Genomic DNA, 15,175 nt, shown 5'->3' with positions numbered 1-15,175 from the left:
AAACACCTGGGACCAATCTTAGTTTCCCACAGAGGATTTACTCTTGCTTGTTATATAACTGAACACCAACAGCAGGCCTAAACATATCAAACTGAGTAATAAACATAAGGATTTTTCTATTGCTGCCTTAATAAGAAGCGTAGTTGACACTTTTTCATAGTAGTAAAGAATTTCATTTTGCTTTATGTAGGGATGCAATTCAAATATCATATCTATTTGCCCTGCTGACACAGTAGCTTGATGTCTTTATTTTTTTATTGAAAAAGGTAACTCCTATTAGAATGGAAAAAATTAACCAGGGCAGAAAAAGTAAACCTGCTGGGTAAATAATTGACCAGGAGATTTTCTGAAGGCTCGTGTGAGAAAACTCAAGGCCTCTTATGTGAGAAATAAACAAAAAGAAGAAAGAAAAATCAAAGCTCTTTTAATTCATAGAAGCTCCTTCAACAGGCGTGTTTACTTGATGAAAGGTTAAATCAGGAGGAAATACACTCAAAATCTGCTTCTCTTTTCTGAAACTTATCTACCTGTCTGTATGTCTACATTTATATATATTCTTTTTAATTTGTTAATTGTCTGACGGAGAGGTGTTTTATAATTTACTAATATTTTACTTTTACTGTTTGAATAAAGATTCATCCAAAAGTTTATAAAATTAACGGGTTTTATTTAGATATCAAACTATAAGATATTTAAACATATGTAGTGACAGAAAAATATATATTATAAGAGGTCCCCATTCTTTTGAATATGTAAATGTCAGATCCTTCAGCATCTGAAGGGTAATTAAAAGCTATCCTGTTTGATTCACTATATCAACAGCTGTTCTATGCATATGATTATCCTATGCTTAACATCTGAAAATGAAATTTCTAGTGATTCAATATGTAGCAGCATCAGTTTATTAAGTTGTGTTGGATCTATACAGAGCCTGTACTGACACAAGATATTTAGCTACTTCCCACAATATATATATATATATATATATATATGTTTATTGACAAAACAATAAAATAATTTGCCAACCTTTCCCCAAAATTTGGAAAGTATTTTTTCTTTTATTAAACAAATATACGAAAACTGTTTACAGTGATTTATAGAGCCTATTCCATAAATAAAATTATCATTTGTTTTACCCAACTGTTGCATGGGTAGTTTATATTGAAAAAAATCCCACAGAAATGTCTGCTTTAAGAAAAAAAAAATTACGATCTTTATCAAACTGTTACCATACATGACTATCAAACTTTTATTTGGATCATCATGGTTTTTTAATTTCCAAATCCTTTTGGATAAATCCTTCTCCTGTACATCTGTATCACAGTGGAGTGGTTCAATAAAACATTTTTATTATTTGACGTGTGAATTGTTCTGTTTAATAACAAGCGAGTTTAAACATTCAGGAACATTTCTGAACATAAATGGACCCTGGATACCGGGTCAAAATAAACTACTTTTGCAGTTTGATTAAAACAAAACTATTTGGACTCAATTATGAAAATAATGATAAAAAGAATCAGCAGAAAAGCAGAAGTGGAATCAGATTTTAATCTGAAAAACACCAGCATCACGAATAGGTTTGAAAAACACCATCTTTGACCAAAAGTTTTAAATTAAACATAATTATGGAAAAGAGGATGTCCTCAATACAGCTTTCCCTTGAGACACAAAGCAGATTCATGAAGAGCCTACCAACATAGAAAAGGCTCTTTTTTGTTGAATCTGAAGTAAAGATCTGGAAATAGCGCCCTGCTACTTTAGTCAGGGATTTATTTTTTTTAAGGACTAGGATAGCAGGGTAAAGGAAAGACTGAAAAAAAAAAGTAAAAAAGAGATTTATTCAGTGATTGCACATTCTGAGTTACAGTTAATCAAAATTAATAAAAATAAAAATTTTCCAAGTAAAATCATTTGTAAAAGATGAGAAAAGACGACATGATGATATATCCAGGCTGCTGAGATGGATTTGGATCCTGTCCATTAAACAAGCCAAAATAGACAACGGTGTTGGATTCAAAGTCGCTCATGTTCACCTGAAAAAAGTGAGAAAGAGGCAAAAACACACAGACAAGAATTAGCAACAGAATATTTACTTTTGGGTGCCGTTCAAGATCTCACACATACAAACCCTTACAGCCAATGCCACAACTGAAATACAGGTAAGATGCTAATCAGCAACACTATACGGTTAATAAATTATTAATTATTGTGTAAAAGCAGACATTGGTTCAAATAGTTTTTATTTTTAACAAACAGACAGCACTTATAAATCTAATCTGAATTTTTTATTCATCTATATGGTTAAGGAATGCATCTTCACTTTACCACACTGATATGATAACATATAATTATTAAATGTGTTATAAAATCCACCCGACATCTTTGATCAAACCCTTGAAGGAGACTTTAGTGTCTTTGAAAAACCCACTGAGAGCCTGAGAGTGCTTTCACTGAGGATCATCAGGAATTAATGTAATTACATGAAGAGCCTCTAGAGGTCCCCGTCTCTCTTCATTGTAATTAGGGACTCCTTATATTTAATAGTTTCATCAAACATCAATTGTTTTTCAAAATTGTAGAAAGAAGATTGTAAAAAGTCATTTTATAAATGACTTTATGACTCCCTCCTTCTACTGTGGAGGATGTTGTCCCAATCTCATTTACAGTATTGCTTTAGTTCGTTGCGATTATAGATACCGATTCCTGAACGAAAATTCTACCACCTCATTGCAATCCGGTGAATTTTGACATTTAACAGAACTTTTATTATCTTAACAGCATTTCCTGTAGTAGATTTGGTGTCAACTCTCCAGTAAACCAACTAGTTTGGGCTGGTTTTCATTTAGACTATGTGTGTAGCTCATCAAATGAAAATCATTTTTGTCCAGAACTGCTTAAACTGCTGTTCATGTCAGAGTTTTTGGGGAAGTGCATTTGGCCCTGGTTCCCATATAGATGATGGGTCTGCTGGAAGAATAGCCTAAGAAATTGGGTGACATCATTTTAAGCCATGGACTCAATACTGTACCAGACAGCTGTGCTACTTGGTGCTCTGCAGTGTTATGAGCGGATATGAGTCCAAAGGCATCAGGTTTTCAGCACCTGCTTAATGAATGCAGTGTCACATGTGGAAGTGAATGTCTTCAGTAGTTATTTATTGAAAGGAGATGTTGCCTTGTGATAGAAGGGTGATCAATGTATTACAGGACAAACCAAACAGATGGATCCTAGGTGAAACTGCATGTGATCAAATCTGCACCTAAATAGACACCAGTTCTGATACTGTACAAATATTACTCATCTCCTCAACTTCAGGCCTGACAGGCTCTGCATATGTTTAGTTTGGTTTCTTCAAATATGCTGCTGAGGTTATGGACACAATCTCTTTGGTCCCAAAAGTCTTCTTGTGTGTTTTGTTGTAAGTTTAGGGGCGGCTTTCTCCTGCCAGCCACACTAACAAGGGGCCAACAATGCTTTCCTATTAGACAACCAAGGAGGGTCTAAAGTAGCTTTGTAACCAAAAGAGATATTAGTGGTAAAACTGCCCCCGACCAAGAGGTCTTCATGACATCTACCGTTTATTATTACATGCTGTAAAAATGAGAAAACCTGTTTAGTAATGTCGATCCTCCAGGAGTCGACCTGCAGCCCATCACACCAGCCTCCTCGCCCGTAAAGCCAGGTGCCGTGCTCATTTGGTACGGCGCCCTCCTTTACCCTCAATGTGCAGCCGAGGGCTGTTCCTGTTGATCCAGATGTAAAAATAGAAAACGTATTAAAACAAAAAACAACCAGTGCATTGGATCAAATTGAAAGGTATTAGGGTGAATTAAATCTGGCTGACTGTTATCTTTAATTTGTTGGAACGATGGAAGATACTTTAAATCAAACTAATTAGTTAAATAAGACTAGATTACTACAAAAAGTATCTTTAGATTTGGTTTAGAAAACGTCCTTTAGGGATTTCCTCATACTTTAAAAAATCATCATCATCCTCATTATCATCATCATCCTTGTGATCATTATTATTCTCAATCTCATCATCTTCGTTATCATTATCATCATCATTATCATCATCGTCATCATCAACCTCGTTATTATCATCATCATCATCATCATCATCATCATCATCATCATCATCATCATCCTCAACCTCATTATACTCGTTATCATCGGCCTCCTTATCTTTCTCATCCTCATTATTATTATATTATCATTATTATTATTAATAATATATATATAATAAACATATTTAAACTTTTAAACATTATAATTAGTTTAACAAATGAAGTAGATTTCTACCAATCTTTAGAAAGACTATGATGAAAATATCCCCAAATATTACCTGAAATGACTGTTTTAAATATTGGTTTTAACCTGCAAAGATTTTGAAACATAAAACGGGATTTTTTTAAGGAATTTTAGAAACCCTAAAAATACATTTGTTAGTTCAAAAGTCCCTGATATTTGCTAAAATAGTTTGCTTGTTGAATCACCAATAAAAAATAATCAAAATGATAATTTTGTTTAAAAAATGTGAGCGTTCCTCACCTGCGGAGTCAAATTTCTGACTGTTGTTATAGATGGCGTTTATCAGGAAATGATGCGAGGTGACGCAGAATTCCCCACAGCCGTTCTCGTCGCTGCCGTGCCCAGTGATGACAGCAAACAGCTCCACCTGAAAGTGTCCACACAGCTGGTGAGATGCTCCTAAGACAGGAGGGAGAAGGATGTGACCATCTGATCATTTCAAAAGCCTCCATTACCTTCTTCGTGGAGGAAGGGATGGCGAATTTCATCGGCTGGTATCTCTTATTGTAGTCTTTGTCGAAGGTTCCCCCGCTGTAAAGAGGCGTCACTTTGAAGGGACGAAGATTCTCTAAACCTTCACCTTTGACACAAAACAATTGTCTGCTTCAACAAACTGATGTCTAAAAACAACAAATACATGTTTTCCATCATCCAGAAATACTTTTAGCTCAGGACCTGCATTTAAGAGGCTTTTTGTTTTGACCAGTTTCTGTTGGATATTAAATTTCTCCACAGGGTTTACCTGTCTGGTTGCGAGCACTAAATCGAAGGTTGAGGGAGACAACCCAAGGCATGGCCCAGGGGACCGTCTTCATCGTGAAGGTGCATTTGTTGCTGTCCAGCAACGGGATGAGAGGGGACACATCTGTCAGCCAGTGTCCGGTCCCTCTGCCAAAACACAACAAAACAGACAACTATGGCTTATAAATTAGCCTTTTTTATCCTTAAAAGTATGGCTTCAATTTGTATTAAGCTCCCATAGAAAAAACAATGTGTAGAACAACAGTTAGGTGCATTTGCCATGTAGGAAACACAGAACTAACACTGGGGGCAGCATGGCTTTTTTCAGCTGGTCAGAGTAAAGAGCTGAGCAAGTCTCAATATCACTACCAGTGCTTCACAGACTGAAGCTTTAGCCCATTTCTCTTGGAAATAAAGCTTAAGCTCAGTCAGACTAGGTGAAAAGTGTCTTCAAATCAAATTCTTATGGCTTTTGTTTAACAATTAATTTGTCTTTGCCACTTCACCATACAGAGCCACAGGTACGGAGGGAACAAAAAACTGTTTTCCTGTCAACAGGTTCTCACATCTGTGGTTGTTGAAGATCTCTGCAGCTCATTACAGGACCTTCTTTCTGATTAATGCTCCTCCTCTCTGGTCATTTTCATTCTCACATTAGGGAGTAAATAGCCCACTTTGAGCTTTTTAAGGCTTGTGAAGTTGTTTTATACCCAGAACTGGCTTTCAGCTTCTCCACACATTTCTCCAGAGCCTGTCCTCTGTGTCCTGTTGGTTCTCATGATCTTATTCATTCATATATGTTCTCCAACAACCCTAAAAGAACACTTAGATTCACATTAAACACAGCTTGACTCTGACAGCAAAAACTAATTGGAACAAAATGTATCTAAGAGCAAAATAATAGAAAAGAGGAATATTATGGAAAACCTTTTAAATTTGTATTGATTAAAAATAAAAATAAAAAATCCACCTTCTCCTTTCATCTCCACAGTTATGCACTGTTTTTGAGACGTTTTTGTAGAAATTATCATTAAAAGAGCCTCATTGACTCCATTTACCTAAAATGAGAAATCAATATAGAATACAGAGATGGACGGATAGGTGTTTAGAGTTTGTGCTTCCTAGAACCGATATATTATTTCTTTAAATACATGAAAGTCTGAATAAAAATCGAAGAACTTCTGAAATATTTCAACCGAATTTTGACCCAAATTGTGTCCACTCTAATTTAATTCAGCAAAAAAAAAAAAAAAGTCAAAAGTGGATCCATCTGATTTTAGCTGTTAAAAGTTGCCAACAGCATGCAGAAAAAGAGCTGTTCTTCAAAGCATGTGTGGCATCTCAAAATGTCATTGCATTATGAGAAATTATATGCATCTATTAAACAGAGTGTTAATAAAAGAGGAGATGACAAGAAGCGGCAGCGTCTGTAAGCAGTCACCTTCGGAACGCAGTGATCCACCGTCCCAGCTCTGTGTTGCAGTACTGACTCAGCTGATCGCAGCACACGTACAGCTGGACGGTGTGGTCCCACTGAGCGCAGGACGAGTCCCTCTTGCCAGGACATGACAGCGACGCATCCAGCTCCAGCATATCAAAGTTCCCTAAATCTGCAGACAAAAATAGCATAAATAGAAAATTAGCCAACCTCAATGTCTGACTCAACTGTTTTGTCTGTACAGAGCCTTAAGATGATGTGTTGTGAATTGGCGCTATATGGATAAACTGAATTTAATGCAACATAACAGAAATCATCACTGCTGAAATGGAAAAAGATAACATTTTATTAGATAAGTTACAAAAGCACTCTCTAGGGAAATACTGCCTACTTCTTCCAGCCAAAGGAAAAGCAAGGTGGTAACTTCACAGGGTAGAAGCACAGTAGTACCGATTAGCATGAAAATAATAATTTATCTACTAATGCATCATAGCAGGTACGAGGAGAAAATAAGAGATAATCTTCAAAAAACTGAAAGAATTTTTGCCTTATCTGTGGTTTTCATCGCATGGATACGTGAGAATTTGCAACATTAAATACAGGTTTAAAATGTTTGGAGCTATGGGTCAACATAAGGGCAGACAAAAAATGGGTGCTGAAATGACAGCGTTTTCTACAGAAAACGTTCACCTCATTCTCCACTGTTCTTATGTGACCTAAAAACGAACCTTAATCTATTGGGAGAATTGAATTTAAATCATTTTACTCATGACCAGTCATACTATCTGATAGTTAAACAAACATCTAACAGTGGGTTTGGTATCTCATGAATAGAGCTGATTAGGTTACCTGATGGCAGATCGACTGTGGCAACAGCTCCTTTGTCTCCCTGCATTGTGACTTGGTCAAACACTGGGATTACTTTTGCAGGACTTTGGAGTTTGCTCTGCAGACCAGCAGAGAATTCAAACCTGGAGACAAAAGCAATAAAATAAAATTACGAGGCTTTCTTGGAGCTCATATAGACATGATCGACAATCAGGCAAGGAGGTGGTAGCATTATACTATGGGGTTTCTTAGCTGCCAGTGGAACTGTGGGACTAACAAAACTGGGTAGCTCATGGCCGAGATCTGATCCAAGGGAAACATATTTTCAGCATCTGATTTTTTTAAATAAATCTACCAATTCCTATAGGTTAGGATAGGATTTTGGTGTTATTCATGTAAAAATGGACAACAAAATATCCATAAAAGGAAAAATCTGACAATGCTCTAAGATTTTATCAAAAAAAAAAACAAAACAAAAAAAAACACACACACACACACACAAAAAAAAAAAAAAAACAATGAAACATAATGCCGCTCAATGATTTACAGATGAAGAGCCCTTCTCTCATCCTCACCATTGAGCCTGCCAGTTAACGAAGCTAAATGATGGGTAGAGAAACCAGCCCATCTCAGCCAGCGCCCCCTGTTGGTCAATACCGATGAAGAAATTTGGGGAAGGGGTGGTCTGGAAGGAAAGGTTGACTGCCTGTCCGGACCTACAAAACAGAACCACAAAATTAGAAAAAGAAAGTAAAGACAATTTTAAAAACAGTAGTAGCAGTTAAATAAAAAAAAAAAAAAAAAGTTTAAAATAAAAATTCTGTTTAAATTAGGTCAGCTGGTTTAAATGACATGATGATGCCTAAATCAGGCATCAGAAATATTGAACTTTAAAAAAGAGCAAATGAAGAAGTTGTCTTACAAGAGCGCCTGGGTGACTGAAACCTCCTGATGGACCATGGCAGCCGGGATACCAAGAGGAAAGTAACATTCATCTCCAGCACAGTTCATATCCTGGATGGGATTTCCAGGGAGCGAGTACACAAGGACGCCAGAGGCATTGGACTTAGCCATGCTGTGAACCTGGAGGAACAAATCAATCTATGACTTCATTCATCAATTCACATTAGTCAAACAGTTATTAACAATTTCAGCTGAGAAAATAATAGAAATATTCTTTTTTATCTCCTTTCAAAGTGCATTAGTAAACCAATTTAGCTTAATTTCTTACAAAGGTACAAGTCGAAAAGGTAAGATTGAAGAACAAAATTTCCAATGAAGCTAAAAGTATTGAACGCTAAAGCTAAAGCCACAGAAGATGAGGAATAAGCCAGAAACCTGTAGAGCTGCTGACCCAAGACCACTAAAACTGGAGGTAAATAGAAGGGAATTAGAGGTAGTCTGAAAATTCGAAACAATAATTAATGTACCTTGGTAAATACAGATATCCCTTTAAGTCAATATTTAGTAATCATATTATATTTCATTGGGTTTTATCTTAAAAATATAGTGGAGGGTATTCATTTTCTGAGTGGATCATCAAAATAAGTGGTCCTCCTAATTGTCAATTATTATAAGGGCTGGGTATTTACGCCAAAGTCGATTCGATTTTGATTCATGCAGTTCTAAATCGATTAATTTCGATTCGATCTGTTTTTACAATAATGAAAGTGGTTCAACTGTGTTTCAAAATACTCATGTATTTTGTTTTTTCCTGTAACATTAAACACAAAGTGCAAACTTGTAAATCAGACTGTTTAAACATGAGATGTGAACAAAACTGTCTCAAAAGTGCAAAAAGTGAAGCCTCACTTGAGCAAGTAGACGTGACACAGCAGACATGCATGAGCTGCATTATCTTCAATGCACAAACCATATTTGCAGCGTTGTCTGTAACAACTACAGGGTGTTTTCTGGTCAGACCCCATTTGTTAATGTCTTCAGTCAACCTATTGGCTATATTTGCAGCTGTCTGGCTTGAAGTCATCTTGAGAGCATCTTTCCTGCTGATTTGATGTGAACGTCACGCGTCACTATAGAACTAATCGATCACATTACCTAGACATTGATTTTGCAAAAATGTAAAGGAATCTATTCAAAATCGATTTTTTTACCCAGCCCTAATCATTATGGTGATATGTTTATGTATGGCTGTCCTACATGCTCGTCCCCATTTTCACTTACCGGTGGTGAGTCTGACATAATAGAAAAATTGCAAATCTTCTTTTTGAAAGTAAGCTTGTATGAGCGATGCAAACAGCAACTTTAAAACAGAGTGTGCACATGGAGAAATAGGCTTGTGCATGCTCTCGCACACGTTTAATAGGCGATCCCTCTCGTGAGAGGGTACAGCATTGTGCATGTGTATTTTTTTTTAAGTGGAGAGTCTTTTCAAATATTTGCGAAAATCCACCATTATACTATTTAAGTTTCTTAAAGGCGACTAAACAACAGATAGAAACAAACTTCTGAACCAGTTAGCTTAATTAAGGCTAGCAAAACCTTATCATGCTGCAGTTAAATGTTTTATTAAAAACTTTGAAATCAGCTGAGAAGCAACCTGTGCCCAGCCCATCAGACCTTTGTAAAGAAAGAACAGTTCCCTTCAGACACCCAGGCCACAGCGCCCCCTAACGATGGGGAGGGTTCACAGCCATCTCCAGCATCAACCAGCTGATAGGTCTTGGTGCTCCAGCGCCCCATAAGCCAATCATACCTGGCATCCAGCCTCTTAATAACGATTGGCATTTTCCACCCTGCAGGAATTAGCAGAGGCGGCAATCAGGGACCTGCTCTACAGAAGCCTGAGAACTAACAGGAAATCTGCGTCTTCTTACCATCAGAGGTGAAAACAGCCTGAGAGAGGCCACAGTTGTGTCCCATGCAGCCCCAGTAGTAAAGAACATTGGGGATCCAGTTACCTAAAGCGAATACCGGCACTGGGGAGAAGTGCAGTCGGGTCAGAACCTCCTTCTTGGCACTGGTTTAAAGAGACGAAGGAAAGAAATCGCAGTGAATATTTATTTATCAGTTTTTATTCAGCAGACAGTGAGAATGACATAAGAAGACTTGCATTAAAACTATTACCACATTAACTTGTTTCACATTTTGCTTCTTAACAAACATGATTTTGTTAATTCTTTAGTGTTAACAGGGTGCCAAATACCATTGACGAAATTTTGATTTCAGAAGTCGGGGTGGGGATGAAAGTATTTTTAATATAAATAACTTCAGCGTGTTTAAGCGTCCAATCACAGACCCGATTTAGTGACACATTAGATGTTTTTAAGTGAGCTTCTCAGGAGTGACAGCGGTGACAGTCAATCAAACAAGAAAAGATGGGGGCCAATCACGAGCTTGTGGGCGGTCTAAACTCAGGAAGCAGGCTTCAGTTTGACCTGCCATTTTCTGCTTGTTCCTAGTGCTCGACGATTGTCTGTGTAGGGACAAAAATGGACGTTTGAAAAAGTGCAGAGGACATGTCCCCTTCGTCCCTCCCACAAAATTACATCCATGCAGGGGCGAAGCTAGATGGGGGGCCAGGGCCTTAGCCAATTATTTGCCACCCCTACCCTTTTTTCCCCCTCTAAGACAGATGGTGGCAGCAGTAATACTCTCTGAAGTGGAGTATTCAAAACATTAAAAATGTTTGTGGTTAATTATACACATCAATATACTAACAAATATGATAAATACAGAATTAATGCTCTTTTCAGAGCTAGATTTTGTGTCATATGGGGTAAAGAGGAAATGTGTCTCTGCAAGTCATCTGGGAGTCTTCATTGAATTCATAGATAAATAACAATTTTAATAAAAACTTATCAAATAATCATATTATGTAGATATTAGTGCTTGTAAATATCAATTTCATGCAGAATGTTTATTGATACAAGTAGGTAAGTAATGGCAATGGAAAAGATTTACACCCCAGATCTCAAAACCAATGGCAGAACTATTGGTAAGCAGAGATTGCAGTACGCAATTGTGGACTAGGACGTCTCTTTGCAGATATACTGGTGCAAAAAATTTGTTGTAAACCGACCTGATAATAGATCCGACTGACCGAATTTATACCCCAACATATGGCAGATTTCAACAGGATGGTGAGCTGTTTATACACGACACCAATAGCAAAGCAGACAGTGGTACTTTTAATTACTATGTTATTGGTAATTAATACACTCATACAATATGGGGGCTTCATAGGGAGCTCACCCAGATAATGTTGCTTACGGGCATATTGTTGTGTCATTACGCCATTGGTCAAAACTGAAAGAATTGTATCCACTGTACCTTTTATTTAGAAAGCACAGATGTTTAAATATATGCGTCTATTGGTTAGCAAAGGCTGTAGGAAAGTATAGTTTATTTAGAAAGTATGGATGTTTTGCTCATTAATTGTCCTGTTGGAACAGTGTTGATTGACCCTGAGGTTCTGGTGTACACTGCTTATTGCCTGGCCACCCTTATTAACATTTTCTGGCTACGCCTCTGCGTCCATGCCAAATGTACACCAGACTTTTCAAATGAGTAATTATTTTAAAATCATGTTTCACCTTAAAAATGTTCCATTCTATCTCTGTTCATCTGCCTTATTATACAATTAAATTAATTGAAGTTTGTGATATTAATTTACTGTAAACCTCAGCGATATCTTTAACAGTCAGGACAAGCAAGAGAAAAAAAGTAACAAGCAAGAGAAAAAAAGTAACGTAGGAAAGTTTATTTTGAGCATTATTTTGCAGAATTTGTAGTAAAACTGAATCTGCAGTTGTTGTTTTTTTCCATCCCCACCAGCAGAGGGTCCTCCCAGCTCACCTGTCCGCCGCGGCCCGGTGCAGCTGCTCCCGCATCCACAGAGCATCACTGACCGCTGAGTCATCCAGCGACAGGAAGAGCAACTGTGTGCGACCTGGCAGACCTTCAACCAGACTCTTCAAAGAGGACTCAGAGCTCCAAAGGCTTTCCAGAAACCCGGACTTGTTGGTGAAGGCGTGAATGACCACAGACCCGTTCAGGGCATCTGCAGGCTCGTAGGAAAACTTCCCGTCCAAAGTGGGGACCTGGAAGGCAGGGGCCCGGTCACCAGGCTCCGGGCCAGCACTGGGTTGAGGACTGGCGCTACTAAATCCCCACTGGACCGGCTGGTGGTGAGAGGCATCGGTTAGGATCATCCGGCTCCTCGGTCTCCACTGAGCGTCAGTCACATGAGCGCTCACAACAAACAGGAACCAGAGCAGCGCAGACCGCAAAGCCATTTTTCCCACCGCCGCACGAGGACCACGAACTCACCACCAAGACCTCCGAACCCTCATCACCGAGAAACTGAACCTGAGATTAATTCCTCTAAGACCAAAACAGACGTTTTTTAACTTCTCTTTTAAATTGGAGGCGGGGCAAGCCACTCACTATGGCTACCCTGCAGGGACAAAATACTGACGATAATGCAATCTCTGCTATTCATTTCCTTGTATTATCTTTAATTGATGGAACTGATTTAATGTAAGAAACCAGTGTCATGCTTGAACAACAAAGGGGATAGATAGATAGATAGATAGATAGATAGAACTATTGTTAATTTTATGTGCCATTAAATCTTCAAAAGACTTTTTTTATTCATGTACAGGTGCTGGTCATAAAATTAGAATATCATGAAAAAGTAGATTGATTTCAGTAATTCCATTTAAAAAGTGAAACTTGTATATTATATTCATACATTACATACAAACTCATATATTTCAGATGTTTATTTTGTTTAATTTTGATGATTACAAATGACAACAAATGAAAATCCCAAATTCATCATATCAGAAAATTAGAATATTACTGAAGACCAATAAAAACAAAGGATTTATAGAAATGTTGGCCAACTGAAAAGTATGAACATGAAAAGTATGAGCATGTACAGCACTCAGTATTTAGTTGGGCCTCCTTTGGCCTGTATTACTGCAGCAATGCGGCGTGGCATGGAGTCGATCAGTCTGTGGCACTGCTCAGGTGTTATGATAGCCCAGGTTGCTCTAATAGTGGCTTTTAGCTCTTCTGAATTGTTGGGTCTGGTGTATTGCATCTTCTTCTTCACAATACCCCATAGATTTTCTATGGGGTTAAGGTCAGGAGAGTTTGCTGGCCAATTAAGAACAGGGATACCATGGTCCTTCAACCAGGTACTGGTAGCTTTGGCACTGTGTGCAGGTGCCAAGTCCTGTTGGAAAATGAAATCTGCATCTCCAAAAAGTTGGTCAGCTGCAGGAAGCATGAAGTGCTCTAAAACTTCCTGGTATGTGGCTGCGTGGACCCTGGACCTCAGAAAACACAATGGACCAACACCAGCAGATGACATGGCACCCCAAACCATCACTGACTGTGGAAACTTTACACTGGACTTCAAGCAACGTGGATGAAGTGCCTCTCTTCTTTTCCTCCAGACTCTGGGACCTTGATTTCCAAAGGAAATGCAAAATGTACTTTCATCAGAGAACATGACTTTGGACCACTCACCAGCAGTCCAGTCCTGTTTCTCTTTAGCCCAGGCAAGACGCTTCTGACGCTGTCTGTGGTTCAAGAGTGGCTTGACTCAAGGAATGCGACAGCAGAAACCCATGTCTTTCATACGTCTGTGTGTGGTGGTTCTTGAAGCACTCACTCCAGCTGCAGTCCACTCTTTGTGAATCTCCCCCACATTTTTGAATGGGTTTTGTTTCACAATCCTCTCCAGGGTGCGGTTATCTCTCTTGCTTGTACACTTTTTTCGACCACATCTTTTCCTTCCCTTCGCCTCTCTATTAATGTGCTTGGACACTGAGCTCTGTGAACAGCCAGCCTCTTTAGCGATGACCTTTTGTGTCTTGCCCTCCTTGTGCAAGGTGTCGATGGTCGTCTTTTGGACAACTGTCAAGTCAGCAGTCTTCCCCATGATTGTGTAGCCTATAGAACTAGACTGAAAGACCATTTAAAGGCTTTTGCAGGTGGTTTGAGTTAATTAGCTGATTAGAGTGTGGCACCAGGGGCCATCAATTTTGAACCTTTTCACAATATTCTAATTTTCTGATATGATGAATTTGAGATTTTCATTTGTTGTCATTTGTAATCATCAAAATTAAACAAAATAAACATCTGAAATATATGAGTTTGTATGTAATGTATGAATATAATATACAAGTTTCACTTTTTAAATGGAATTACTGAAATCAATCTACTTTTTCATGATATTCTAATTTTATGACCAGCACCTGTACACAACTTTGTCTTGTGGGTTTTTAAATTTAACAGAATAAATAACGCAAAACAAAGTAGGCTACAGTAAAATAATGAGGCAAAATGTATTTTTTCCACAAGGCCAGATAATGTTAATCTAATGTGCATCAACTCCATCATGATATTTGATGAAAGAGATGTGAAGATGTAGGTACAGGCCAATAGAGTAATTGAAACAAGATGAATCACGCACTAAACAGATGCAAATGTAGAACCTTGTGACTGTGCGTAAAAGCATGCAAATATGTTTGCCTCTCTGTAGACCTACAACTATCCACATACAAACTGTGGATCACCTGTTTAAAAAAAAACACACTTTCAGTTAAGAACTGGATGGATATCACTAGAGCTTAGAAATCAAACAGGTGAGACATATCTTGTAATGTAAAAGGAGCCTTGAAAGTTAAGGTAATTATTTTGCAGATACCACAACCTGAGTTTTTGGTAAATAACCTACCTAATAATAACTGATGACACTCTGCCTACAGAAGCACTGTGAGTGTCAGAATGAGGAACACAAAGGAAAAAAATTGTTTCAGTTTAATTTTAATAATTTTTGTTGTTGAAACACTTTATAGTACAGTATTTTATTGTTTAAGT

At 37.9% G+C, this 15,175-nt stretch overlaps 1 protein-coding gene across 1 annotated transcript; it reads right to left on the bottom strand.

The window, feature by feature from the left end:
- Positions 1-1,819: 1,819 nt before the first annotated feature.
- On the bottom strand, positions 1,820-12,692 carry si:dkey-256h2.1 (uncharacterized protein LOC337520 homolog). The gene is made up of 12 exons (XM_038279565.1): positions 12,137-12,692; positions 10,156-10,298; positions 9,899-10,074; positions 8,241-8,401; positions 7,894-8,034; positions 7,340-7,461; positions 6,494-6,662; positions 5,054-5,199; positions 4,767-4,891; positions 4,552-4,678; positions 3,610-3,743; positions 1,820-2,033 (listed from the first exon to the last, which is right to left on the bottom strand). Exons 1-12 carry the CDS (start codon positions 12,574-12,576, stop codon positions 1,908-1,910), a joined length of 2,010 nt encoding a protein of 669 aa, XP_038135493.1. The 5' UTR covers positions 12,577-12,692; the 3' UTR covers positions 1,820-1,907.
- Positions 12,693-15,175: the final 2,483 nt, after the last annotated feature.

This window comes from Cyprinodon tularosa, unplaced genomic scaffold, assembly GCF_016077235.1.
Source record: "Cyprinodon tularosa strain WSP-4 unplaced genomic scaffold, ASM1607723v1 ctg151, whole genome shotgun sequence".
NCBI classification, from domain to species: Eukaryota; Metazoa; Chordata; class Actinopteri; order Cyprinodontiformes; family Cyprinodontidae; genus Cyprinodon; species Cyprinodon tularosa.
The sequence above is the reverse complement of the archived record's forward strand: the minus strand, read 5'-3'. Positions and strand labels throughout refer to the sequence as shown.

Bases quoted from the DNA above. Each gene is read 5' to 3' on its own strand.
- si:dkey-256h2.1 (XM_038279565.1), bottom strand. From the start codon at position 12,576: ATGGCTTTGCGGTCTGCGCTGCTCTGGTTCCTGTTTGTTGTGAGCGCT. The intron at 8,035-8,240 runs GTAAGACAACTT...TCTGTTTTGTAG, and splicing joins TCAGTCACCCAGGCGCTCTT to GTCCGGACAGGCAGTCAACC. The intron at 6,663-7,339 runs GTAACCTAATCA...TTTTGTCTGCAG, and splicing joins CACAGTCGATCTGCCATCAG to ATTTAGGGAACTTTGATATG.